Here is a 26,731-nt window from a genome sequence, read left to right as displayed (position 1 = left end):
CCACCGATTCCTTCTCCCAGGGCCTTGTGGGGAATGTAGTCTGGCCCCATACCTCCTCCTGACCTGCTTAGACCCTCCAACCTCCTTACAATATTGAAGACTAATTTAGCTGATGACAGTCAGCATTAAAAAAAAAAAAAAACGCTGACTACTGCCAGCTAAATATTGACCAGATTGAGAATTTTTCTCTTGATTTGCCAAGTTCTGTATCTTTCCTTTGGCATTGGCATTGTTATTGCTGTATGGTTTGAACACTTCTAAATGTTTTTGTCTTCTCTCTTTATAGAAATTAACCACACCCCTCCTTGGACAGCCAGGCTTTCCTCTCATGTAGTTCCTCAGTTTGCACTTGCTATCTTGCGGTCCAATCTCTGGCCTGGCGCCTATGCCTTCACCAGTAACAAGTAAGTATCTCACACTTAGAGGAAAAGTGATGATTAAGCCTAGGCTCAGCATATCCAGTATGTTGGGAAGATGCAGTGGGTAACAAGGTATCTATGAAAACCATGCAGGGCTGTCCCTAGAGAGGGGAGCAAATTAAGAGATCATTAAAAGCCCTGCACTTTATGCCTTGGCAACTTCTGGCAGAATGGTCAGTGCATCACCTGTCTGTGGAAAAATCCTTCCTTGCAGGACTGTAGCAGCAGCAGCTTCTTTCCTTTCCCTTTTCCATCATACCATCCTATTCTCCCCACTACCCATTTCACCAGCTGGAGAAGAACAGCAGTTCTTTCTTATGTCTACTACTTCTGGAAGCTTCACTCTGAAGTCTAATTGTGCAGGGTCTTGTAGCTTTTGGGGACCTGCTGGCACCCTGCATTTATGCTTCACAATAAATCTGGCATAGGAAGATAAAAGGTGCTACTCTCCTCCTCTCCGGAAAGGCGATTAGCATTTTATTTTAAGTGCTGACTGCCGCAGACAGAATTAGCCCCAGATATTCAATGCCAGGCCATGTACAGACACCGGCACTAAACATCTTGTGCTAATTCCTAGTGATCTGGCCACATTTAGCCAGGACCCACATAAGACACTGGCTGAATATGCTCTGGGACCCACATAAGGGGCATAGGTGCACTGTGTTCCTCCAATTCCCCTGTCCCTCCCCCTTGATGCTGATCGCCACTCCCTCCCATCCCCAGTTTTAAGAAAGGAAACTCCTAAAAAGATTCCTTTTCCAACCTAATTTGTGAGATAAATTTTGTTGCACAAGTTTGCTAGCATCTACAACATGGCATCTAGGAAGTCTGATAAAACAGAGGTGGCAAATCCCTTTTCTATTGAGAGTAAAAGACACAAAACTGAGTCTCCCTCCCTTCAAAAAATGGCATCTTGCAAAACTGGAGGCGATATCGCTGGTGAACATTATGACTGAAATACAAGCGGTTAAAGAGCTTCCTGCTGAAACTAAACAGGACATGGCTGAAATAAAGTCAGAACTTACCACTCTAAAAAGTGATATGGCTGTCTTTCATACTAGGATGGATTCAGCGGAAGCAAGGATATATGCAGTTGAAGACAACATACGTGGCCTGCAAGGAAATGCCAAAATGCTTACACAGTTGGAGAGGGACTTTGATGATCTCAATAATAGATTGCATAGGAACAATCTGTGCATACTAGGCATCCCAGAGGGAAAAGAAGGCCATAACGCTGTCAAATTCTTGGAATCTCTGATGCCCTCATTGTTGGACATTAAGTTCGATAGAGACTTCGAAACTGAGTGGGCTCACTGGGCCCCATCGCGCCGCGTGTAGAGCGAAAGTTACCCTAAACCATTTGTGCTTCAGTTTCTGAGATATAATCAGCTGGTGGAAGATATGCAGCAAGCAAGATTGAAGGCACCGATCAAGTATGAAGAGCACACTATTCTCTTTTTCCCTGATCTTAAAAAAAGTATTGTGCAACTGAGGAAGCAACTACTTGTGCTGCAACCAAAGGTGAAGGCAGTCAATGCATGTTGTGGGATGTATTACTCAGCCAGTCTCTGGATAATTTTGCTTAACCGCACCCAGGAATTTGCCAATCCAAATGCGCTGGACGAATTTCTGGACTCTGAAAGCCCATTGAGGATAGAAGCCTCCTGAAAAGTTTCAGTTTTTGTCTCTGCCTGCATTTGTTTCCCTCAATGCAAAATGTTACACATTAACAGGCCCTCATCTGCAAATCTGCAGTGATACCTTTGGCAGCCAGTGCTCTGTTTATAATGGACTGTTTGTTTGTTTTTTTAAATCTTATCAGCAGTCCTCTAAGAGGCAGATGCACTAAAGCTTAATGAGCCTTTAATGACCCTCCAACGAGGAAATTTTGATCCGTTGCATGCATCAAATGGCTTTTACCGCGGAAGCTAGCAGCTAACGAAAACGGAATGCAGATGAGCAATTAGTGTACAAACCCCATTGAAACTAGATGCACTAACCTTTTCCGATTGCCTTTACGCAGGAAAAAGGCAGGAAATCTAACGAGAGGACAGCTCTGTGCCAGGAAAAATTGTAAAGTGAAAAAACAAACAAACTATGAGCCAATCCCAGCGCATTAGCAGAGCTAATAGCGCTGTGATTGGTCAAAAGGAAAGTGAAAGGCACAATCCATAAACAGAAGCCTCTACAAGCCCCAAGGAGTTCAAAAATATTTCCTAAATAAGCTTTCAAAATGTCCCCATGGAAGAGAAATCCAGAGGTAACAAAGAGATGTCTTTGCACGTAAGTTTGGTTTTGTTATTCCACATGTGTAGAAAAGTCGACATGCTTCCTTTTAGCGGATAATACATTTTTTTTCTAGGCATGCATCCCCGTCCTCAGACTGCAAACAAAACACACGTTGCTTAGAAGTAGAAAAAATAAATAAACTAGCGACTACTTCACAGATCTTTTTCCAAAACTTGTAGACAGAAAAATGCACCCGTCCTTGTATAGGCAGAAATTAGATGTTTATGTATAATTTGTTGTTCTTTCTGCAGCTGATGTTTTTGGGGACGAATGGCTTGACGAAAACTGCAGCTGACATGCATTTTAAAACAATATGTCTTTTTTTTTTTTTCAATCCCTCTTTTCTGGCCTGAATAAGATTTTATTTTCTGCACATAAAGGCTTCATCATCTGTCTCTCGATCAGCCACAGAGAACATAAACTTAGAAGGCGGGCTGGGGCACGAGTTGAATGCCAAGACATTATTGAAGAATTCAGCTCTCCCTGAAAAAATTGATTTTCAGGTTTTATTTTCATGGCAATCAATCCAGGGGCAGGAGGAAGAAATGGTCCCCAGAACTTCATGCCACTCTTTGCAAGATCTTTCAACCCTGTTTTCGCACAGCCCCGGCCCCCCTCCCTTCCTCACTACTCTGTCTCTCCTCAGCTCCGCCCTGTGCCCCGCCCCCTCTTGGGGTCGTCGCCGCCATTCCCCCCCTCCACCGGGCCCCCCTCCCTCTTACCGGGCCCATGCAGCACCTCTCTCCTCTGTCCGAAGGCGCTGCACGGGCAAGAAGAAAAGCTGATGCCTGTCTTCGCACAGCTTCGGTCGCGCGTCTCTCTCCTCCTGGGCCTGCCCCCATCTGACGTCAGTAACCTACGTAGGTTACTGACGTCAGATGGGGGCAGGTCGAGGAGGAGAGAGACGCGCGACCGAAGCTGTGCGAAGACAGGCATCAGCTTTTCTTCTTGCCCGTGCAGCGCCTTCGGACAGAGGAGAGAGGTGCTGCATGGGCCCGGTAAGAGGGAGGGGGGGCCGGGGGGAGGGGGGGAATGGCGGCGACGACCCCAAGAGGGGGCGGGGCACAGGGCGGAGGATGTCGGGACGTGGAGCTGAGGGGAGAAAGAGTAGTGAGGAAGGGAGGGGGGCCGGGGCTGCTAACAGTATGTTTTGCTTTTTAATTTACAATGCAGGGGGAAGCGGGGAACGGCGACCTCGGGCAGGGGGGGGGCAAGGACGGCCATACAGGACGCTCCTGATGAGCGCCTTTGCCCCCTCCCGACCCTTTTTTTATTTTTGTTTTGATTTGGGAGCCATGTGCTTGTGTTTTGTCTGTTTGTGGCATGCGCAGAGCAGCTAACATAACGCTTGGCTGCTCTGCACATGATTTAGGGGCCGATTACCGTCGTGTATTGTGATTCTTTGATACATTGTACTTTTCAATACCGATCCAAGCATGTGTGACTTGTTGTTTTGGTGCATTCTTCGTTTTTTGAAAATCGTTAGGGACTTTAACGATTTAGATTTTTTAACGTTTGCTTGGTGCATCTGCCTCTAAGAATTTATTTGATTACAGCCTACTGTGAGGAAAGCTAAGTCTGAGAAGTGTCATGTTTATCACCCTGCTCAGTTTATTTGGGAGGCGTGTAGGCGTGTATAGATGCAACCCAAAATAGGCAGTTGGTGGCTTAGCTGTTTTTGGGAGGCTAAAGTGGGTGGGGCTAGGGCAGGGTAGGTCCTGAGTCCTTAATAGTCTAATAACATGCAGAAAGAAAGATCAGCAAAATAGTTCGAAATACATTTAGATATTAAGATATGTATTAATAAAAGGTATCAAATACAGAAGAATAAAGTGACAGAAAATTAAATCGTTTAAACTTTAGTAAATATGTCAGTAGATGACGCCTACGGCTGCAGCCAGTTGGCCTCGTTCTCACTTACCTCTCTCACTTGCCTGCAGCCCATCTGCCCCTCTCTTTCTCACACTCACATCCCACCTGCCTCTCTCTCTTGCACACATCTCTTTTCTCCTCCCCTCTGACCCTCAGACAGCTTATTGATTTTGCTGGTTCATGAGATTGGGAACTACAAAGTTAACAGGTTCTTCATGAACCTTAGGTTGCTCCAACTGTCTGAGAGCTCCTTGGCTGTATAGTGTAGTTGGCATTGAGGGGAAGGGGTAAGGAAACTGATGGACACTAGAGTAGTGAGGGAAGGAATATGCTGGACCAGAGTGCAGAGATGCCAAGGGTGGCCCATCCAGAAGAGTGACAGGTACCACCTCAATAAGTGAAATTGAAGGTCAATAAGTGAGGTTTTTCTCGCAGTGCATTCAATCTATAAATTTGAAATGGTGGTGAAGGAAGGCTGCTGGCTACACTTATTGACAATCCATATATCTTTCGTGGATAACATGTTGCATATTTTAAACTCAAATTATTTTAAACACAATACTAAACCATATAGAAACCTATGGAAACAATTCAACTGTATTTAAAGACCCCTAATCTGGCAGTATCTCATAATTTAAACTTGATCACACACGTCTGCTATAAAGACAACCACCTCAACACACAACAGATTCGGCAACATTTTCTAAAACCCTGTCTGATGTTATGACAAACTAAAATTAGATTAAAGTTTTGATGCCACTATGCATAAAACTTGTGTAAAAACACATTCAGAACCTTACTATACCTTAATAGCACTAACTGCAAAACACTCAGAAAGCAACAACGTCGTGCATGAAAAGGCAGCACTGTAAATATTATTCCATACCCTAAAACACCAATGCACTACCTATGGAAAAAAAAAACACAAAACAAACACGACTGCAACAAGAACTCTACACGGGCACTACATGCTATCAGAATACTACATCTTAGTCCAATTATTCTCAAACTGGTTCCGTGGAACCCTAGGGATCCTCAGACTCTCTTCAGGGGTTCCTTAAGAATTTAGATTGTAGAATCTGTGTGTATAAATAAGTTTATATATGTTTACATAAATTGAGGGTTCCTCGGTGTATAAAAAATATTTTAGGGGTTCTGCCATAGGCAAAAACATCCTCCTCCTCCAATTCGACATGTCTAGTGCTTTCAACATGGTAAATCATAATATATTAATAAGATTACTAGATAAGTTCGGGGTTGGAGGAAACATTCTTAGCTGGATCAAGGGTTTCCTAACCACAAGAACATATCAAGTAAAATCAAACTCAAACATATCATCACCGTGGAAAGCAGACTGCGGAGTACCAGAAGAATCACCGATCCTCTTCAACCTAATGATGACCCCACTAGCCAAGTCCTTATCCAACCAAGGTCTTAACCCTTTCATCTATGCAGATGATGTCACAATATACATTCCTTACAAATCTAAACTGACAGAAATCACCAACGAAATCAAGATCAGCTTGAACATCATGGACTCTTGGGCAAATGCATTTCAACTAAAACTCAATAAAGAACAACACACTGTCTCATTCTTTCATCCCAACACAGCGTGGCCCACCCCACAACTATCAACACCCCAGATTACACCTTCCCTATCTCAGACAGCCTGAAAATCCTCGGTATTACAATGGACCGCATCTTAACACTAGAGAGCCAAGTGACAACCACAACAAAGAAAGTGTTCCACACAATGTGGAAACTCAAACCCGTGAAACAATTCTTCCCGAGGGGAACATTTCGCAACCTGATACAATCAATAGTACTAAGCCATGCAGACTACTGCAATGGAATTTATGCAGGATGCAAAGAACAATATCTTAAAGAAACTTCAGACCACTCAAAACACGGCAGCTAAGCTTATATTCAGAAAAACGCGATTTGAAAGCGTGAAACCCCTTCGTGAAAAACTACACTGGCTCCCAATCAAAGAACGCATTGCTTTCAAAATCTGCACTCTGGTTCACAAAATTATCCATGGTGAAGCCCCGGGATACATGACTGACTTGATCGACCTACCAACTAGAAACACATCCGAATCAACACAAACGTACCTAAATCTGCAGTACCCAAGTTGCAAAGGACTCAAATACAAATCAACTTACGCGTCCAGTTTTTCCTACATAAGCACACAACTATGGAACGCATTACCAAAAGCCTTGTAAAATATGAACGACCACCTAAACTTCCGGAAAACACTAAAAACTAACCTATTTAAAAAGGCATACCCTACTGATCCAACATAAATGCCCGATCTGTGCAACACAACAAAATTAAAGTACGGTATGGACATAACACAACTCTTCCGTTGCACGATTCCCTAATGTGGCTGTGCCACATGAACTTCATCTTACCACAACATCACTGTGTATTTGTTTACACCGGAGTCTGCAAACACTTCTCCGGAACTATGTAAGCCACATTGAGCCTACAAATAGGTGGGAAAATGTGGGATACAAATGTAACAATAAATAATAATAATTACAAAATTTGGGAATTACTGTCTTAGTCAGACACACAAAACCCAGATAGACCCTCAACAAATATGAAACAAGGGACCACACATCAGTAATACAGGTATGAAGACAAGAAACTGAACTGGAAACCTCAGGAATTCAGATTCTGCACACAATAATAGAGAAATAGAAACTGAAATGCAAAATACCATAGATTATGCATTTTCAAAAGCACCCCCCCCCCATGTCCAATATTGTCTCTTGTGTCCCTATTTCCTCTCTGTCCAGCATTGCTGTTCTGTGTCCCTGTCCCTATGCTCCCTCCATACCCAATATCTCTTCTCTGTCTTCCTGTCCCGCCTCTCTCTTTTCCCTTCCTCCCACACCTCACAACCCCTACTCTCTACCCTGGGGCCAATATTTATCTCTTTCTCTCTCTTCCTCCCCCACCCCACTATCCAGCTTATAATTGAAAAAGAAAAACGCCTATATTGTGACCCAAATCGGGAGATAGACGTTTATCTCACAAAAACGATTAAATCAGTATAATGGAAACAAAATTTTCAGTACGTCCGGGTCGCTCGTACGCTCAGAGAGAAACACCCAAATAAGGGGCGTGTCGAGGGCGTGTTAGGGGCGGTGATACGACCTGGTCGTGTACCACGTATAACGGATAGCGAAATGGATCTGGTTGGGCGGGAGCATGGGCATCATTTGTTGGACCCCAAATAAAAGCGACCAGAGCAATGGGGAAACGTCTTTAGACCCAATAGCGCTTGTGTGGAGTTGGAGAGTGGCGAGATCGGTGTTGGGAGAGCTGATTTGTTGGTTGCAGAGAGAAAGTTGAGTGTGTTGAGTACCTGGTACGTTCGTCTGTGTGGCCTGCCTCTTTTGTGACTGACCGTTTGACCTTTCCCTACTCCTACTCCTTGCTCTATCAGTACCTTCCCCTTCCCCTCCCCCTATCCCTCTCCAATCACTGTTCCCATGTGTATATTGTATTCTCCGAGGACAAGCAGGCTGCTTGTTCTCACGACTGGGTGACGTCCGCGTCAGCCCCCACCAACCGGAAAAAAGGCTTCGCGGGACGGTCGGGACGCAGGGCACGCCCACCGCGCATGCGCGGCCGTCTTCCCGCCCGTGCGCGACCGCTCCCGCCAGTTCCTTTTTTTCCGCGCCTGGAGAGAGTCGTGCTTTGCCGCTCTCTCTACTTCAGCCGCCGGATTCTTGCGATCGCGTATACGCGGATCGCGCTTCGTTAATTTAAATTTATTTCCTTTTTTTCTCTCTTCAAAAAAAAAAAAAAAAAAAGAAAAGAGAGACCCTGCGCGTGTGGAGCATGCGCTCCCCTTCTTTTCCTTCGCTTCCAGCGGGGACGCTGCGTGGCGGCCTAGTGGCCGCACGGTCGTTTTCTTTTTTCGTGGTGTGATTTTAGCCACCATTGACGATTTTGACTTCGCCGACGCGATTTTTCCGTCGATGTCCTCAAAGGTCCCGAGTGGATTTAAAAAGTGTGGTCGCTGCGGCCGGCCGATCTCGCAGACCGACACCCACGCTTGGTGCCTCCAGTGCCTCGGGCCGGAGCACAATCTCAAGTCGTGTTCTTTGTGTCTCGGTCTCCGGAAACGGACTCAGGTTGCGAGGCAAGTTCTGCGGGACCGTCTTTTTGGAACTTGCGCCGGCCCCTCGACGTCGACCTCAACGGCATCGGTATCGACGCCCGGCCCTTCGGTACCGGTATCGATGCCCGAGACATCGGCACCGATGGCAGCGACCCCAGGAGAACAGGTCCCGTCGGCCCGCCGGTCCTCCGGTGAGAGTGGGGGTGAGAGGCCGCGTGGGCAGTCGGCCCCGGTCACGCCCTCAGCTCGTGGCCCACGGGACCGAACCCTGTCTGACCCGGTACCTCGAGACCGAGGGGGATCGACCTCCTCCTCCTCCATGCCCTCCGGCGCCGGTGACGTGCATCGGAAGAAGGATAAGAAGCGTCGTCACCGGTCGCCTTCGGTGCATCCCGAAGAGGAGGCGACGCCGAAGCGTCATCATCGTGAGGAGAGGTCTCCGTCGGTTGTGGAGGTACCGACGCGTCGGGGTTCCGGCACCTCGGTGCCGTCTCCTGGCCCCCAGCAGCTTCCGGCACCGACACCCTTGCCGGCCCCACCGCCTTTCCCCGGCAGCGGGCCTGGACGAGTGCCTCAGAGCCATCCTTCCGGGGATCCTGGAAGGGCTGATGCGCCAGGCTGTGCCGGCGCCGGGGGTGCTTGCGCCCTCGGCGCCGATGACTGTGGCGCCGGCGAGCTCTAGCCCAGCGCCGGGGCTGTCGACACCGCCGCCGCTTGCGGTGCCGGTCTCGACTGCCACGCAGGTGGAGTCCCCGTCGACGTCGATGGAGGGAGCTCCGTCCCCGCCGGCGCGGGAGTCCACCGCTCGACGACACCGAGACCTCGGTGCCTCGACGTCGAGCCGGGCCCGGTACAGGACTCAGCTACATGAGCTAATGTCCGATACCGAGGATGAGGACTCGTGGGGGGAAGAGGAGGACCCTAGATATTTCTCCTCAGAGGAGTCTACGGGCCTTCCCTCGGACCCCACGCCTTCACCGGAGAGGAAGCTCTCACCTCCTGAGAGTCTCTCCTTTGCCTCTTTTGTGCGGGATATGTCTATCAGCATTCCCTTCCCCGTGGTCTCTGTGGAAGAGCCGAGGGCCGAGATGCTCGAGGTCCTCGACTATCCATCACCACCTAGAGAGTCCTCCACGGTGCCGCTGCACAATGTCCTGAAGGAGACGCTGCTCCGGAACTGGGTGAGACCGTTAACTAACCCCACCATTCCCAAGAAAGCAGAGTCCCAGTACAGGATCCACTCTGACCCAGAGCTCATGCGGCCCCAATTGCCCCATGATTCAGCGGTCGTGGATTCTGCTCTCAAGAGGGCACGGAGTTCGAGGGATACCGCCTCGGCGCCCCCGGGGCGGGAGTCTCGCACTCTGGACTCGTTTGGGAGGAAGGCCTACCAATCCTCCATGCTCGTGACCCGCATCCAATCATACCTGCTCTATATGAGCATTCACATGCGGACCTATGTGCAACAACTGGCGGACCTGGTCGAGAAGCTCCCGCCGGAGCAGTCCAGGCCTTATCAGGAGGTGGTCAGGCAGCTGAAGGCGTGCAGAAAGTTCCTGTCCAGGGGTATTTTTGACACCTGTGACGTGGCTTCTCGTGCTGCGGCCCAAGGTATAGTGATGCGCAGGCTCTCATGGCTGCGCGCCTCTGACCTGGACAACCGCACCCAGCAGAGACTGGCTGACGTCCCTTGCCGGGGGGATAATATTTTCGGTGAGAAGGTCGAGCAGATGGTGGACCAACTGCATCAGCGGGAAACCGCTCTCGACAAGCTCTCCCACCGGGCGCCTTCAGCATCCACCTCCACAGGTGGACGTTTTTCCCGGGCCCGGCAGGCTGCACCCTATTCTTTTGCGAAGCGTAGGTACAACCAGCCGGCCCGAAGGCCTCGTCAGGCACAGGGACAGCCCCAGCGCGCTCGTTCTCGTCAACAGCGTGCGCCTAAGCAGCCCCCTGCGCCTCCACAGCAAAAGCCGGGGACGGGCTTTGACTGGATCCATGGGAACATAGCCGCCCTACAAGTGTCCGTACCGGACGATCTGCCGGTCGGAGGGAGGTTAAAATTTTTTCACCAAAGGTGGCCTCTCATAACCTCCGACCAGTGGGTTCTCCAACTAGTGCGGTGCGGATACGCCCTGAATTTGGCCTCCCTGCCTCCAAATTGTCCTCCGGGAGCTCAGTCTTTCAGCTCCCATCACAAGCAGGTACTTGCAGAGGAACTCTCCGCCCTTCTCAGCGCCAATGCGGTCGAGCCCGTACCACCCGGGCAGGAAGGGCAGGGATTCTATTCCAGGTACTTCCTTGTGGAAAAGAAAACAGGGGGGATGCGTCCCATCCTAGACCTGAGAGGCCTGAACAAATTCCTGGTCAAAGAAAAGTTCAGGATGCTTTCCTTGGGCACCCTTCTGCCAATGATTCAGAAAAACGATTGGCTATGTTCCCTGGATTTAAAGGACGCATATACTCACATACCGATACTGCCAGCTCACAGACAGTATCTCAGATTCCGCCTGGGCGCACGCCACTTTCAGTATTGTGTGCTGCCCTTTGGGCTCGCCTCTGCCCCACGAGTGTTTACAAAGTGTCTCGTGGTGGTAGCGGCCTACCTACGCAAGCTGGGAGTGCACGTGTTCCCATATCTCGACGATTGGCTGGTCAAGAACACCTCGGAGGCAGGAGCCCTCCGGTCCATGCAGTGCACTATTCAACTTCTGGAGCTGCTGGGGTTTGTGATAAATTACCCAAAGTCCCATCTCCAGCCAACTCAATCTCTGGAATTCATAGGAGCGCTGCTGAATTCCCAGACGGCTCAGGCCTACCTTCCCGAAGCGAGGGCCACCAACCTCTTGGCCCTGGCTTCGCAGACCAGAGCGTCCCAGCAGATCACAGCTCGGCAGATGTTGAGACTTCTGGGTCATATGGCCTCCACAGTTCATGTGACTCCCATGGCTCGTCTTCACATGAGATCTGCTCAATGGACCCTAGCTTCCCAGTGGTTCCAAGCCACCGGGAATCTAGAAGATGTCATCCGCCTCTCCACCAGTTGCCGCACTTCACTGCTCTGGTGGACCATACGGACCAATTTGACCCTGGGACGTCCATTCCAAATTCCGCAGCCCGCGAAAGTGCTGACGACGGATGCATCTCGCCTGGGGTGGGGAGCCCATGTCGATGGGCTTCACACCCAGGGTCTGTGGTCCCTCCAGGAAAAGGATCTGCAGATCAACCTCCTGGAGCTCCGAGCGATCTGGAACGCACTGAAGGCTTTCAGAGATCGGCTGTCCTGCCAAATTATCCAAATTCGGACAGACAATCAGGTTGCAATGTATTACGTCAACAAGCAGGGGGGCACCGGATCCCGCCCCCTGTGCCAGGAGGCCGTCGGGATGTGGCGTTGGGCGTGTCGGTTCGGCATGCTCCTCCAAGCCACGTACCTGGCAGGCGTAAACAACAGTCTGGCCGACAGACTGAGCAGAGTCATGCAACCGCACGAGTGGTCGCTCCATGCCAGAGTGGTACGCAAGATCTTCCGAGCGTGGGGCACCCCCTCGGTGGACCTTTTCGCCTCTCAGACCAACCACAAGCTGCCTCTGTTCTGTTCCAGACTTCAGGCACACGGCAGGCTAGCGTCAGATGCCTTTCTCCTTCATTGGGGGACTGGCCTCCTGTATGATTATCCTCCCATACCTTTGGTGGGGAAGACCTTACTGAAGCTCAAGCAAGACCGCGGCACCATGATTCTGATAGCGCCCTTTTTGGCCCCGTCAGATCTGGTTCCCTCTTCTTCTGGAGTTGTCCTCCGAAGAACCGTGGAGATTGGAGTGTTTTCCGACTCTCATTTCGCAGAACGACGGAGCGTTGCTGCACCCCAACCTTCAGTCTCTGGCTCTCACGGCCTGGATGTTGAGGGCGTAGACTTCACTGCGTTGGGTCTGTCTGAGGGTGTCTCCCGGGTCTTACTTGCCTCTAGGAAGGATTCCACTAAAAAGAGTTACTTTTTCAAGTGGAGGAGGTTTGTCGTGTGGTGTGAGAGCAAGGCCCTAGAACCTCGTTCTTGCCCTGCACAGAACCTGCTTGAATACCTTCTGCACTTATCAGAGTCTGGCCTTAAGACCAACTCAGTAAGGAATCACCTTAGTGCGATTAGTGCTTACCATTATCGTGTGGAAGGTAAAGCCATCTCTGCAGAGCCTTTAGTCGTTCGATTCATGAGAGGCTTGCTTTTGTCAAAGCCCCCTATCAAGCCTCCTACTGTGTCATGGGATCTCAACGTCGTCCTCACCCAGCTGATGAAACCTCCTTTTGAGCCACTGAATACCTGCCATCTGAAGTACTTGACCTGGAAGGTCATTTTCTTGGTGGCAGTTACTTCAGCTCGTAGGGTCAGTGAGCTTCAAGCCCTAGTAGCTCATGCTCCATATACCAAATTTCATCACAACAGAGTAGTGCTCCGCACCCACCCAAAGTTCCTGCCGAAGGTGGTGTCGGAGTTCCATCTTAACCAGTCAATTGTCTTGCCAACATTCTTCCCCAGGCCGCATACCCGCCCTGCTGAACGTCAGTTGCACACATTGGACTGCAAGAGAGCATTGGCCTTCTACTTGGAGCGGACACAACCCCACAGACAGTCCGCCCAATTGTTTGTTTCTTTCGACCCTAACAGGCTAGGGGTCGCTGTCGGGAAACGCACCATCTCCAATTGGCTAGCAGATTGCATTTCCTTCACTTATGCCCAGGCTGGGCTGGCTCTTGAGGGTCATGTCACGGCTCATAGTGTTAGAGCCATGGCAGCGTCAGTGGCCCACTTGAAGTCAGCCACTATTGAAGAGATTTGCAAGGCTGCGACGTGGTCATCTGTCCACACATTCACATCACATTACTGCCTCCAGCAGGATACCCGACGCGACAGTCGGTTCGGGCAGTCGGTGCTGCAGAATCTGTTTGGGGTGTAAATCCAACTCCACCCTCCAGGACCCGAATTTATTCTGGTCAGGCTGCACTCTCAGTTAGTTGTTCTTCGTAGGTCAATTTCTGTTGTACCCTCGCCGTTGCGGGGTTCAATTGACCTGGGTTCTTGTTTTGAGTGAGCCTGAGAGCTAGGGATACCCCAGTCGTGAGAACAAGCAGCCTGCTTGTCCTCGGAGAAAGGGTATGATACATACCTGTAGCAGTTGTTCTCCGAGGACAGCAGGCTGATTGTTCTCACCTACCCTCCCTCCTCCCCTTTGGAGTTGTGTGTTTCATCTTTTGCTAGTTATTCAACTGGCGGGAGCGGTCGCGCACGGGCGGGAAGACGGCCGCGCATGCGCGGTGGGCGTGCCCTGCGTCCCGACTGTCCCGCGAAGCCTTTTTTCCGGTTGGTGGGGGCTGACGCGGACGTCACCCAGTCGTGAGAACAATCAGCCTGCTGTCCTCGGAGAACAACTGCTACAGGTATGTATCATACCCTTTCCCTGACCTCCGTTGTCTCTGTGTTGCCTGTGTGAGTGGAAGAGGGCGTGGTGGCTGGCAGTGAAAGGTCTGTGTGTTGTGCGTGTGTTATTACTACTAATAATAATACTTGCATTGCTGGGAAAATGGATGCACTTAATGCACTGGTGTCTGGCATGGTAGAGGAAGAGGGCACACACCGCAGGACGTATGCACGGCCCCAGGTCTATAGGCCCCGCACCACCTTCCTACAACTCACTGACCAGCAGTGTCTTACAAGGTTCAGGTTTGATAGGGACACCATTGTGCAGCTTTGTGAGCAGCTGAAACCCCTCCTTCAGCCCCAGACCCGTAGGAATAACCCCATCCCTGTCCATCTCAAAATCACTTCCTCTCTCTCTGTCCTGGCCACTGGGAGTTTTCAATCTGTATTAGCTGCTAACACAGGGCTCATCCAGGCTTCTATTTCACACTGTCTCACCCAGTTCCTGCATGCCTTTCTAACTCACACCTCTCACTACATCACTTTCCCCACCACCCCCCAGGCCCTGCACACCAACATGGCTGCATTCTATGCTGTTGCTAGATTCCCCTCAGTCATAGGTGTGATTGATTGCACACACGTCGCCCTCAGACCCCCCAGGGCACACGAAGCCACCTACAGAAACAGGAAGGCTTTTCATTCCATGAACTTGCAAGTTGTGTGTGATGCCCAGGGGGAGATATTAGACGTGTGTGCCAGGTTCCCCGGCTCCACCCACGATGCATACATCCTACAGCACTCGGGCATCTACCGCAGATTTGAGCGAGGAGAGTTCACCGGTGGATGACTACTAGGTAAGTTCAACATGGATGGACCCATACCTATACCTCCTCCACTGGGCAGCCCTCCGCCCTGGCTTCCTCAACCTCACTCCACAACCCACTATCCTTATCCTCCCTTCCCCACCCCCCTGTACCTGCTCCAAGCAATACACACTTATCTATCTCATTCTGCTTTTCTCCAAAGGTGACCGGGGCTACCCGCAGAGGACGTGGCTCATGACCCCCGTGGTGCATCCACAACCAGGCCCACAAGAAACTTACAACAGGAGACATCGGAGCACCCGGGGATCATTGAGCAGACATTTGGAATGGTCAAAAACCGGTTCCGCTGTCTGGACCGGTCTGGAGGGGAGCTCCTCTACAGCCCTGAAAAGGTGGCCAAGATGTTTGTTGCCTGCTGCATGCTGCACAATTTGGCTCAGCGCAGAGGACAGCCTCTCCCAGAGGAGGCACAGCCACCAGAGGAGGCCCCAGATGAGCAGGAAGAGGAGCCCCCTCCACCCCCAGCCCACAGAGCAGACCTCAGTGCTTACCAGCTTGGCATAAGAGCAAGACAAAGACTCATTGAAACAAGTTTTGCGTGAAAGTAAGTGCACATTTATTGTGTATAACTGCATAAGTGCATGGGTGTTCAACCCCCCCCCACCCTCACCCTCCAGCATGTGATGACATCACTTTCCCCGTCCCCTCCTACCCCTCCCACGGACTTCCTGTGCAGCTGGTGCTGCAGGGGAAGTATCTTCACTCTCTGATGTGCTGCTCCCACTGTCCTCCTCCTCGGCTTGGGCTACGGAGTGGAAATCTGGCCACTTTGTTGGGTGTAGCCTGGCCACAGGACCCAGAATGGGAGATGGTTTGGTGGTGGGTGCTGCAGTAGTGGGTGCGAAGGCGGCAGATCGCAACGCCCACCTCTTGGCTGGTGGTTGCTGCCCACTGGAGGAGGATGTGGAGGGCAGGTCTTGCTGCTGCAGCATGGCTGCAGTAGGTGGTGGTGGGCCCGGAGGGCGCAGCCCTTCAATGGTGTGCTGCAGCTGTTGGAGTTGGTGCAGCACCTCTCGGTGGGCTTCCCGCTGCGCCTGGAGCAGCTCTTGGTGGGCTTCCCGCTGCGACTGGAGGGCTTGCCGCTGCACCTGCAGTGCTTCCCTCTGCAGCTGTAGTTTTTCCTGGCGGTACTCCTCCAGGCGCACTTTGTGCCTCAGCAACTCAGTGGCCACCCGCAACAGTTGCCTCCGTTGGCTGGATGGCCTGTGACGAGGAGCTGGCCCCCTATAGGCATACATCAGCAGAGTCAACCAGTGGTGGAGGTGCCGCCTCTGCTGGTGGTGCTGGTGGAGGTTGAGCCTCTACTGCTGGTTCAGCTGCAGGTGGTGGTGGTGGTAGAGGCTGTACTGGTGCAGGTGGTGGTGGTGGTGGTAGAGGCTGTACTGGTGCAGGTGGTGGTGGTGGTAGAGGCTGTACTGCTGCTGCAGGCGGTGGAGGGTGAGGCTGTGGTGCTGCTGTAGGCCTTGGTTGGTCTTGCAGGCCACTAGGGCCAGCCTCCTCAGAGTCATCACCTGTATAGCACAAGGGTGAGCAAATGTTGGTGAAAATAACCCACTTTTGTCTTTCAGCATTCATATACATTGGCCCCCAAACTGCTGACCCAGCAAAGAGATGGTGAGGAGGAGGAAAGGAATTGACAGCGATGTGAAAGAGAGCCCCACAGCCAGCTGGGTAGAGGTGGTGGACGGCCAGCCAAGAGAAGGACACCGCTCACAACTTTGTGGACAAGCAGTTTGTTGTATATTTGTCACAATGAAGGACATTTCAGCATGTCTTCTGTTACTACGGACTTGCTAGACTCTCTAGAACTGCATTATCACCCCCATTACAGGCTCCTTAAGTTGCATGCATGTGGCCCACACTCAGTAGAGCACAGAGGTGATAGAAGGAAATAGGCACGGTTTGGTGATGGGAAAATAGGAGGGAGTAGTAGGGAAGGAAGGGTCCCAAAGTAGTGCCACAGTAGTACCCTACATACACCCATAGGAGCCAACTTTTATGCATTATTGGGGGTGAAGCCGAGTGCACAAAACTCCACCCTGGACACCTACATGATAGTTGCTCAATATTGGGGGTGTTGAAAAACCCACAGCAGCCACAGAGTGTGCTCCTATGACACACCACTACTCAAAGAGAGCTTACAATGTAGTTAAGATGCACACACAGGACAAGTAAGAGGGAAGGTAAATGAGTACGGTAGGGATAGAGAGTAATGATACAGAGCAAGTGAGTAGGGCTAGGTAAGAAAGTCAGCACAGCATCATTAAGATGGTCGTTTATTGTACATATTAGCACACCCGCCTGAAACTCCCTCCCGCTTCCCGCTCACCCCACTCCCCACCTCCTGGCCCCAACTTGTATAACACAGTTTAGTGCAGCGGAACACATAAGCGCAGCTTCATAAAGAATGGTCAACCTACCTGAGTCCTCAGCCTGTGCAGAGGTGTCAAGGGACCCTATTCCATGGATGCCCTCCTGGGGTAGCAGGGAGTGGACCATCAGCTCCAGGGGGGTGAGGTTGGCAGTATCATGTGGTGGGGGATGGGCACCAGCCTTGCGCCTCACATCCCTCCGGAGCTTGCGCCACTTGCGCTTGCAGTCCTCCACGTCCCTTGCACAATGGAAGACTGCATTGACGCTGTCACGGACCGCCTCCCACTCCCTCTGTTTCGTCGTTGCAGCCAGCCTCTGCCCTGTGGGAGCAAACAGATGTTGGTGGCGTTGCTGGATCTCCTGCACCAGTAGCTCTACCTCTCCATCCGTAAAATTACCCTTCCGGGTTGGGGGTTGACATGGCGGCATTGTACCAATGGAGTTTTCGAAAATACGGAGTAGGCGTTTATATAGTCGCCAAGAACGCCCATTGAGACGGGGGAATAGGCGTGTCTGATATGGGCGGGTTTTTTTTTTTTTCCGATTATACACATAATTCCTAAGCGTGCCCAGCTCAGATAGCGATTTGGAACACATGATTTCGATTATGGGTAGATAAGTATGGGCGTCCCCACCTGCCTTCCCTTTCTTGATTGCCATTTAAACCGGCATTTCCTGCGCTGGAACGTTGCTGGTTGTTCGTAACATGCGTTGACAGGGTTTTACCCTCACTTATAATAAGGTTTGTGTTTGCCAATGTATGCTTGGGTACACCTGTGTATTTGGGGGGGGGAGGGGTTGTGATTAGTGCTGGCCCTCAGCCACCAGGCCTTCGGTTTCCAGTCTTCCACATCCCGTGAGCCTCCCTTACTTTCTCCCATTCTCTCTGGCTGGTAGTAGCAGGCAGTCTGTGGGAGCGGAGAGCTTGGTAGAATGGCACCAAAGGAAGCACCCATCTGTAAGGGTCATTTCACTGACGCTGAAATGGAGCTCATGGTCCAGGAGAAAGAAGCCCCAATACACAATGTTGCAACACACGTTCAAGGTAAGCTCAGTCTGCTCAGCCACCTCATCTCTTTCTGCTCATAATCAAGGAGTGTCCATTCACTGTATGTAGTCTGCAGTCAACTCTTAGCTCTCTTTTCACCAGGTTCCTTTTGCACTGGTTGGAGGCCATCAGCGCTGTACTTTGTGGGGTTGCCAGGTCCTGAATGGTGTGGGCCAGCTGTTGGAGCTGCTGTATTGGTTGCTGGTAGGTTCCATCTTCCTTGTGTATGTGGTGAACCCCAGTCCCCATGTATGAAGTGGGCACCCATTCTCAAGGTCCATAGGAGGGGGAGGGGGAATAATATATGCAATAGATGTGTGTAACACATTATTGAACACCTTCCTCCTAAAATCCTCCCTAGTTAGGGAGCAAGAACATTTCTAACATTTGGTAGCCTGGGAAGTAGGCTGAAGGTGGCTACAGGTACTGCCTACTGAGCCCTTAAGACGTGGTGGTGAGGGAGAGGGTTCTGTGTACAGGTCCAAACCCAAATTACCTGCAGGTGGCTACAGCCTGGTGGCTGATGTGGCCTAGTGGTTAGAGCACCAGCCTTGTAATCACAAGGTTGCCGGTTCAGTTCCCACTGCTGCTCCGTGTGATCTAGGGCAAGTCACTTCAGTGGCGGTTGGCTCAGGGACAAACTTTGAGTCATCCTGTGACAGAGACACACCCAGAATACCTGAATGTAACTCACCTTGAGCCACTACTAGAGGACGTGTGATGAAACCTCCAAATAAGGAGCACCATATTTATTTGTGCCCTTCTGTAACTGTTGTATTATATTGCTACTGTGATGAAGTAAAGTAAGCAGCCATCTAATGGGTTTCCCATTGTTATCCCTTTTCTCCTCAGCACTATATACCATTGCTGATGTATTGAATGTGAAAAGATATTGCCAGCTGTTTGTAGGTCCTTCGTGGGCCCGCCACCAATGTGGCTTGTGGGTAAGGATGTGTGGCCATCAGAGAGCAAACATCGTCTATGTGCTACCTAGGGTGATGTACAAGTTTCTACTTGGCAGATCACAAGTGCTAGACAACAAATGTCTTATTGATGGCACTCTGTGTTGTGGGTCAGTATGGTGGAGGGGAGGGAGGGAGAGAGGCTGGCTGGCCATTTGTGGTCATGAACACTAATATCCATCCAGCCTCCCCGGCCCACCCCCCCCCCTGCACATGTGGCCATGCAGGTTGGAATGAACAGGTGGCCTTCTGTATGGCCAACATTCTCAGACATACATCAACTTTCTCATTTACACTGCACATTTCATGCTATGAATATTGCTGCCTCCTTCCTCTCAACTCAACACCACCATTTGCTTATATGTAATGCACAAGGGAGAGAAACACACAGACACCCTGATAGTTAAAGTGTAACAAAACATTTATTCCCCACCCCAGCCCTACAAAACAACCCCCAACAATGCCCTCCTCCCCCCCACAACTCCCCACAACCCCAACAGTTCCTCCCCCCCTCCACACAGAACCCCAACAATTCTCTCCCCCCCCCACACAGAACCCCAACAATTCCCTCCCCCCCCCCAAATCCCCACACCCCCAACAACCCCCCCCCCCCAATGTACGTCAAGGGCAGGCACGCCCTCTGAGTAAGGCCCTCTGTAGCAGGGCAATGAGCAGCCCCAGCAATACCCTTAGTGGGCCCTGGAGCTGCTCATTGCCCTGCCGTAGGGCTCGGACCTCCTGCAGCAGCTGGTGCTGGCCATCTACCAGCTGCTGCTGGCCATCTACCAGCTGCTGCAGGAGGGCCATAATAGCTTCTGCACCAAGCGCTGGAGCTGGGCCAGGGGATGGCGCAGGGCCAGGGGATGGTGCAGGCCCAGAGGATGGAGCTAGCCCAGGGGCTGCAGCAGGGCCAGGGGAAGGCCTTGGGGCAGGTGATGGAGGTCCTGCCTCAGGGGATGAGGGTGGCCGAGGGGAGGGAGAGGGCTGTGATGGTGGTAGAGGTGGGGAGGGGTCCTCCATATCCTCATTGATAATGAGGACCCCCCTCCTCCGAGGCCAACTCCTCCTCCTCCTCCTCCTGCTGGGCCTCCTGTGCTGCTGCAGCCTCCTCCTCCTCCTCCTGCTGGGCCTCCTGTGCTGCCGCAGCCTCCTCCTCCTCCTGCTCCTCCTCCTCCTCCTCCAGGTCACCCTCCTGGCCTGGCTCCTCCTCCTCCTCCTGCAGGTGGTGGCCCTCCTCGTCCGCCTGCTCGTCTTGCTGGTGCTGGAGGCCTGTGTATGTAAAAGGAGTGTGATAGAGATCAGCACATGCAACATGGCTTGCATAGTGCAGTAGCTGGGTGGCCTGAGGCGGGGGATGGGCCAAGGTGTGGTGAGGCGTGGCCTATGCCCATGGGGAATGAGATGCATCAGATGACATGACAAGGAACCCTGGAACCTCCTCTGACACACACCACAGAGGACATGTTGGCATACCACACTCATTGCTGACCAACATGTTTGCATTGTGAGATGCGATGAGGGGTTGATGGCCAGTTGTTGTTGCTTTTATTGGGGGGGGGGGGGGGGGCCCAGTGGGAAAGGGTGTTGAGCACATAATTTGTATGTGAGTGAGGCCATGACATCCACTAAAAGTAGGGTTTCAGGCAGGTCTACCAGGAACCACTATCCGCCCACCCCAGAAAGGGGGATAGTAAAGGGAGGCGTGTCATCTCATTCATCTCAGGGGGATGGTCGGTGGAAGTTGCAAGCACAGTAATGGGAGGGCACCTGCAACCTGTGTCCTTGCTGTGGGACAGATCTGTTATTACTTACTACTTGGCTATTTGCCACATGGAAATTGATATTGTACAGGACATTAGCATTACTCAATAAATACATAGACAAATCAGTACAGGTGTCCTGTATTGAAAACGTATGTCGAGCCCTGAGGTGCCGTCGCACTGCCCTGATGACATCGGGCCTCTCCCGGCGCATGCGGTGGAATCTCCTCCGCAGGGACTCGAGGTCCCTGTGTACTCCGAACCGTCTGTAAGATATAAGTTTGTAGAGCAGAAGTCAGGGGATGGTCCTTCTTGCCCTCTACACACACATTCATTTGTCAATCAAATAGCAGAGAGGGTCAACACTGTTGGGGGGGGGGGGGAACCACTTCCATTGGTACTGATTCATAGGAGCCACCTTTTTTGATTATTGGAGGTGCTAGCCCCAGTGGAGATAAGCCCTCCCTGAACACATACAAGGAATTTAATGAATATTGGGGGTGCTGAAGCACCCACAGCAGCCTCCGAGTTGGCTCCTATGCAGATGATGGCATACAGGTGGCCATGAGGCCATTAAGTACCGTTGGTATGCATTATAATTAATGGTTGTTAAACTACTTTATATGTGTTCTCATGACCATGTTATCAAGTATGCAATATATTTATTTTTGTTACATGTTTCCACTATTCATGATGTATTGTAAGCCACATAGAGCCTGCAAAGAGGGGTGGGGAAATGTGGCCTACAAAAGCAACAAAGACTTATAGTCGGAAATACATTATTGTAGGGATATGGGAATGGTTGTGGCTTCAAATACATACTTTTAATTACTGATTGTGCATGTACCCATATTACTCATTATCCTTGCATGCACACTCCAGTTACTGGTTATATAGATGATGGAGCTATTATATGTGTAGGTACGGGGGGGGGGGGGGGGGGGGGAGGGGGACAAACACATACCTCTCAAGCCGCTCCCGGATGCGGGACCAGGCTCTCATGGCCTGGATCCTGGGGGGCAGGTGGTGGTGGCTAATGAAGAGCCTGTGCCGGTGCCTCATGCACAGCCGCACCAGCAGCAGGCTCTCCTGCTCACTATAATTTGGCTCACGTCGCATGTGCGCCATATTTCGGAGTGAACAATAGGGGTTGGAAAACAAGCGCCTTATATGGACGCCCTTGCGTGACGGACGTCTTTTCGTGCACAGCTCCATATATGGATTCTCAACCCATATATGGGCCTCTCAGCACGTGGACGCCATCGTTATCATAGACGTGCGTGACGTGCATGAATGGTTGTTCTGCGTGTGGGCCCTTCTTGCGTGCGGAACTTGCCTTATATAGATCATTATGAAGCATGCTACCCTTTTCCCATATACAAAATAATATAGGTGCATCTTCTGTAGGTACAGTGCATGCAGTTCCGGACATGCAGATAGGGCACATATGAGGAATATTGGGTGGAGCAGCAGGATGTTCCTGTATTTGACGTGTATGAACGTCCCTCATATTTGATGTACCTGGATGAACGGAACAGCATGCACTGTACTTGCGGTACAAGTAATGTATATTGTTATACACGCTTTCTGATTTGGTTGTTTTAACCAGCGATAATCAAACGTGTTAGGGCGCCCAATTTAGTCAAGCTTATGTGCTCCTCGTTTGATTGTTTTGCTACAGGGATAATCGATTATCGAAAAACGCCCATACTATTTTCCAATTATACATGCCTATTTTTGGACGTTTTCGTAAGAACGTCCTAATTCGTACTTGGACGATCTTTCAGTTATGCCCCTCCACGTCTCCGTCTTCCCTCTACATGGTCTCTGTCACTTTTTTCCTTTGCTGCCAGTAGCAGCACTGCTTCAGTTGAATCAACCTGCTTGCGGTCTTCCCTGTAATGTGTCCCAACCTCGCAGAAGCAGGAAGGTGCATCAGTGAGGATGGGACGTGTCACAGGGCAGGCCCAAAGCCCTAAGGCTGGCTGATTCAATTGAAGCAGTGCCGCTACCGGCAAGGAGAAGAAATGACAGGGACAGGCCCCAGCAGTTGACAAGCATAATGGTGTTTTAATCTTGGTGTAAGCACCCTATCTCAAGGGTGTGATGTTTGTAGCCATTATGTTCAGGTCACTACTAACACTGGTAATCACAAAATTGTATTCATTAACATTTATGCACCAAACTCAGATGACCCTAAGTTTTTGCATGATTTAGCGGACCTGAGTGCTGAAGCAGGGAACACTTGAATATTGGCAGGGGATTTTAATTTTTGTACTTGACCTGGTACTGGACAGGCAGTCTAAAGTCTGGTATAGGAAAACCAAAGCACGGGAGGAATTGTAGAACCTTATAAAACAACTTCAGCTGATGGATCCTGGAAGACATTGAATCCCACAGGTAGGGATTATACCCTATTCTCATAATCACACTTCTCATACCTGATCAGTGGATCTCTCATGTCTCAAGTGCAGCATGCAGATATTGGTAACATTCTGATATCTGATCATACAGTTATCTCACTTAAGTTGAGTCCAGCTTTAATATCTGCTTCCAGATCACAGTGGATATTTGAGGCTGACATTTTAGAGGAGGAAGGTTTTAGTGGAGGAGTGGCCTAGTGGTTAGGGTGGTGGACTTTGGTGGACTTAGGTCCTGAGGAACTGAGTTCGATTCCCACTTCAGGCACAGGCAGCTCCTTGTGACTCTGGGCAAGTCACTTAACCCTCCATTGCCCCATGTAAGGTACCTCATGAAAGGCTACAGAGGAAACTGGAGGGCCATGGGATAGGAGGAAATGTCCTATTGTGGATTAAAAACTGGTTGAAGGATAGGAAACAGAGAGTGGGGTTAAATGGGCAGTATTCACAATGGAGAAGGGTAGTTAGTGGGGTTCCTCAGGGGTCTGTGCTTGGACCGCTGCTTTTTAATATATTTATAAATGATTTAGAGATGGGAGTAACTAGCGAGGTAATTCAATTTGCTGATGACACAAAGTTATTCAAAGTCGTTAACTCGCGACAGGATTGTGAAAAATTACAAGAGGACCTTACGAGACTGGGAGACTGGGCGGCTAAATGGCAGATGACGTTTAATGTGAGCAAGTGCAAGGTGATGCATGTGGGAAAAAAGAACCCGAATTATAGCTATGTCATGCAAGGTTCCACGTTAGGAGTTACGGACCAAGAAAGGGATCTTGGTGTCGTCGTCGATAACACACTGAAACCTTCTACTCAGTGTGCTGCTGCGGCTAGGAAAGCGAATAGAATGTTGGGTATTATTAGGAAAGGTATGGAAAATAGGTGTGAGGATGTTATAATGCCACTGTATCGCTCCATGGTGCGACCGCACCTTGAGTATTGTGTTCAATTCTGGTCGCCGCATCTCAAGAAAGATATAGTAGAATTGGAAAAGGTGCAGCGAAGGGCGACTAAAATGATAGCGGGGATGGGACGACTTCCCTATGAAGAAAGACTAAGGAGGCTAGGACTATTCAGCTTGGAGAAGAGACAGCTGAGGGTAGACATGATAGAGGTATATAAAATAATGAGTGGAGTGGAACAGGTGGATGTGAAGCGTCTGTTCACGCTTTCCAAAAATACTAGGACTAGGGGGTATGCGATTAAACTACAGTGTAGTAAATTTAAAACAAATCGGAGAAGATTTTTCTTCACCCAACGTGTAATTAAACTCTTGAATTCATTGCCGGAAAATGTGGTGAAGGCGGTTAGCTTAGCAGAGTTTAAAAAGGGGTTGGACGGTTTCCTAAAGGACAAGTCCATAAACCGCTACTAAACGGACTTGGAAAAATCCAAAATCCCAGGAATAACATGTATAGAATGTTTGTACGTTTGGGAAGCTTGCCAGGTGCCCTTGGCCTGGATTGGCCGCTGTCGTGGACAAGATGCTGGGCTCGATGGACCCTTGGTCTTTTCCCAGTATGGCATTACTTATGTACTTATGTACTAAGTCGCATTGAGCCTGCCATGAGTGGGAAAGCGCAGGGTACAAATGTAACAAAAAAAAATTTATATATAGGAATGGTTAATAACGCTATAACTGAGATAAACAGAAGTGAAGATATCAGCTGGCCGACAGTGTGGGATATCTTTAAAGCCTGTATACATCAAGAAGCATCAAAAAATTAAAAGAAAAACTTGAAGTGGATATACGGCAGCTAGAGCACAATCATCAGGCAGATCCTTCTAATATACCTAAACTTTCACAGCTACAGTGTTTGAAGTATATGTATAACATAGAGCTGAGCAGACAAACCAGTTTGTTCATCTTTTTGCAATCTGCCCAATACTATGCAGAACCCAGTGCATACCATCCACTGTTCCTGTATATGTATAACATAGAGCTGAGCAGACAAACCAGTTTGTTCATCTTTTTGCAATCTGCCCAATACTATGCAGAACCCAGTGCATACCATCCACTGTTCCTCTGGTAACCTGCTCTATCTCTCCTCCCCACTCCTCCCTGAGACTCAATATTCCACGTGAAACTACCTTTAGCTACTTTGGTCCCAGTCTCTGGAATTCTCTCCCCCTCTACCTCTGGTTCTAAACCTCCCTCTCTGCCTTCAAATCAGTATTCAAATTTTATCTCTTCATTGGTCCATTGCTAACCTGAGCACTCTGTCACCCCTAAGCTGATCTCTCTGTTTTCTATCCCGGGCTGCTTCCCTACTCTGTTTTCTCTTTAGCATTTAACTTTTATTGTGTAAACCACATAGAGGGGCATAATCAAAAGGGACACCCAAGTTTTGCTGAGGACGTCCTCGCAAAACATCCCGGCGAAGGGGCGGGGAAACCTGTATTATCGAAACAAGATGGGCGTCCATCTTTCGTTTTGATAATAGGGTCAGGGCCGCCCAAATCCTGAAATTTAGGTCATCCTTAGAGATGGTCGTCCCTAAACTTGGTAGTTTCTGATTTTCGGCGATAATGGAAACCAAGGACGCCCATCTCAGAAACGACCAAATGCAAGCCTTTTGGTCATGGGAGGAGCCAGCATTCGTAGTGCACTGGTCCCCCTGGCATGCCAGGACACCAACCGAGCACCCTAGGCAGGGCCAGTCTTAGGCCGAGGTGGCCGCATAGGGCCTCGCCCTTAAGAGGGCCCCGCGCGGCACGCCTCGGTCAGCCTACTCCGCTCCATCTCAGCGCTCCGTTTACTTTGCATCGCGATCGCGAGTCCGACTCGTCTCCGACCCACGTCACAGCAGCTGTGTCAGTGAAAGCGCTGCCCGACGTCTCTCACCACTGCCTTCCCTTCGCTTTGCTCGTTCATTCCCAGACAGTGCCCCGCCTTCTTCTGACATCATTTCCTTGCGAGGGCAGGACACTGAGTCTGAGAGGGAATGAACGAACGAAGCGAAGGGAAGGCAGTGGTGACTGGTGAGAGACGTCGGGCAGCGCTTTCACTGACGCTGCACTGCACAGCTGTTGTAACGGAGGTAAATTTAAAAGATTTTGCTGGGCATGGAGGGGAGGGAGGAGAATTGGTGGATAGATAGCTGGCGGCTTAGCGGATTGTGCAGCAGTGCTGAAGTGAGGAGAAATTGACGT

General features: G+C 50.3%; 1 protein-coding gene across 2 annotated transcripts in view; it reads left to right on the top strand.

The window, feature by feature from the left end:
* Window positions 1–26,731, top strand: part of LOC115480781 (radial spoke head protein 6 homolog A-like) — a 356,366-nt gene that overhangs the window by 259,077 nt on the left and 70,558 nt on the right. For both annotated transcript variants that reach the window (XM_030219680.1, XM_030219681.1), the window contains exon 5: window positions 287–404. In XM_030219680.1, coding sequence (XP_030075540.1) covers window positions 287–404 — 118 coding nt within the window. The remainder of the gene's footprint in view (window positions 1–286; window positions 405–26,731) is intronic.

The sequence above is a fragment of the Microcaecilia unicolor genome, chromosome 11 (assembly GCF_901765095.1).
Source record: "Microcaecilia unicolor chromosome 11, aMicUni1.1, whole genome shotgun sequence".
NCBI classification, from domain to species: domain Eukaryota; kingdom Metazoa; phylum Chordata; class Amphibia; order Gymnophiona; family Siphonopidae; genus Microcaecilia; species Microcaecilia unicolor.
Note: the sequence above shows the minus strand (reverse complement) of the source record. Positions and strands in the feature narration are given on the sequence as shown.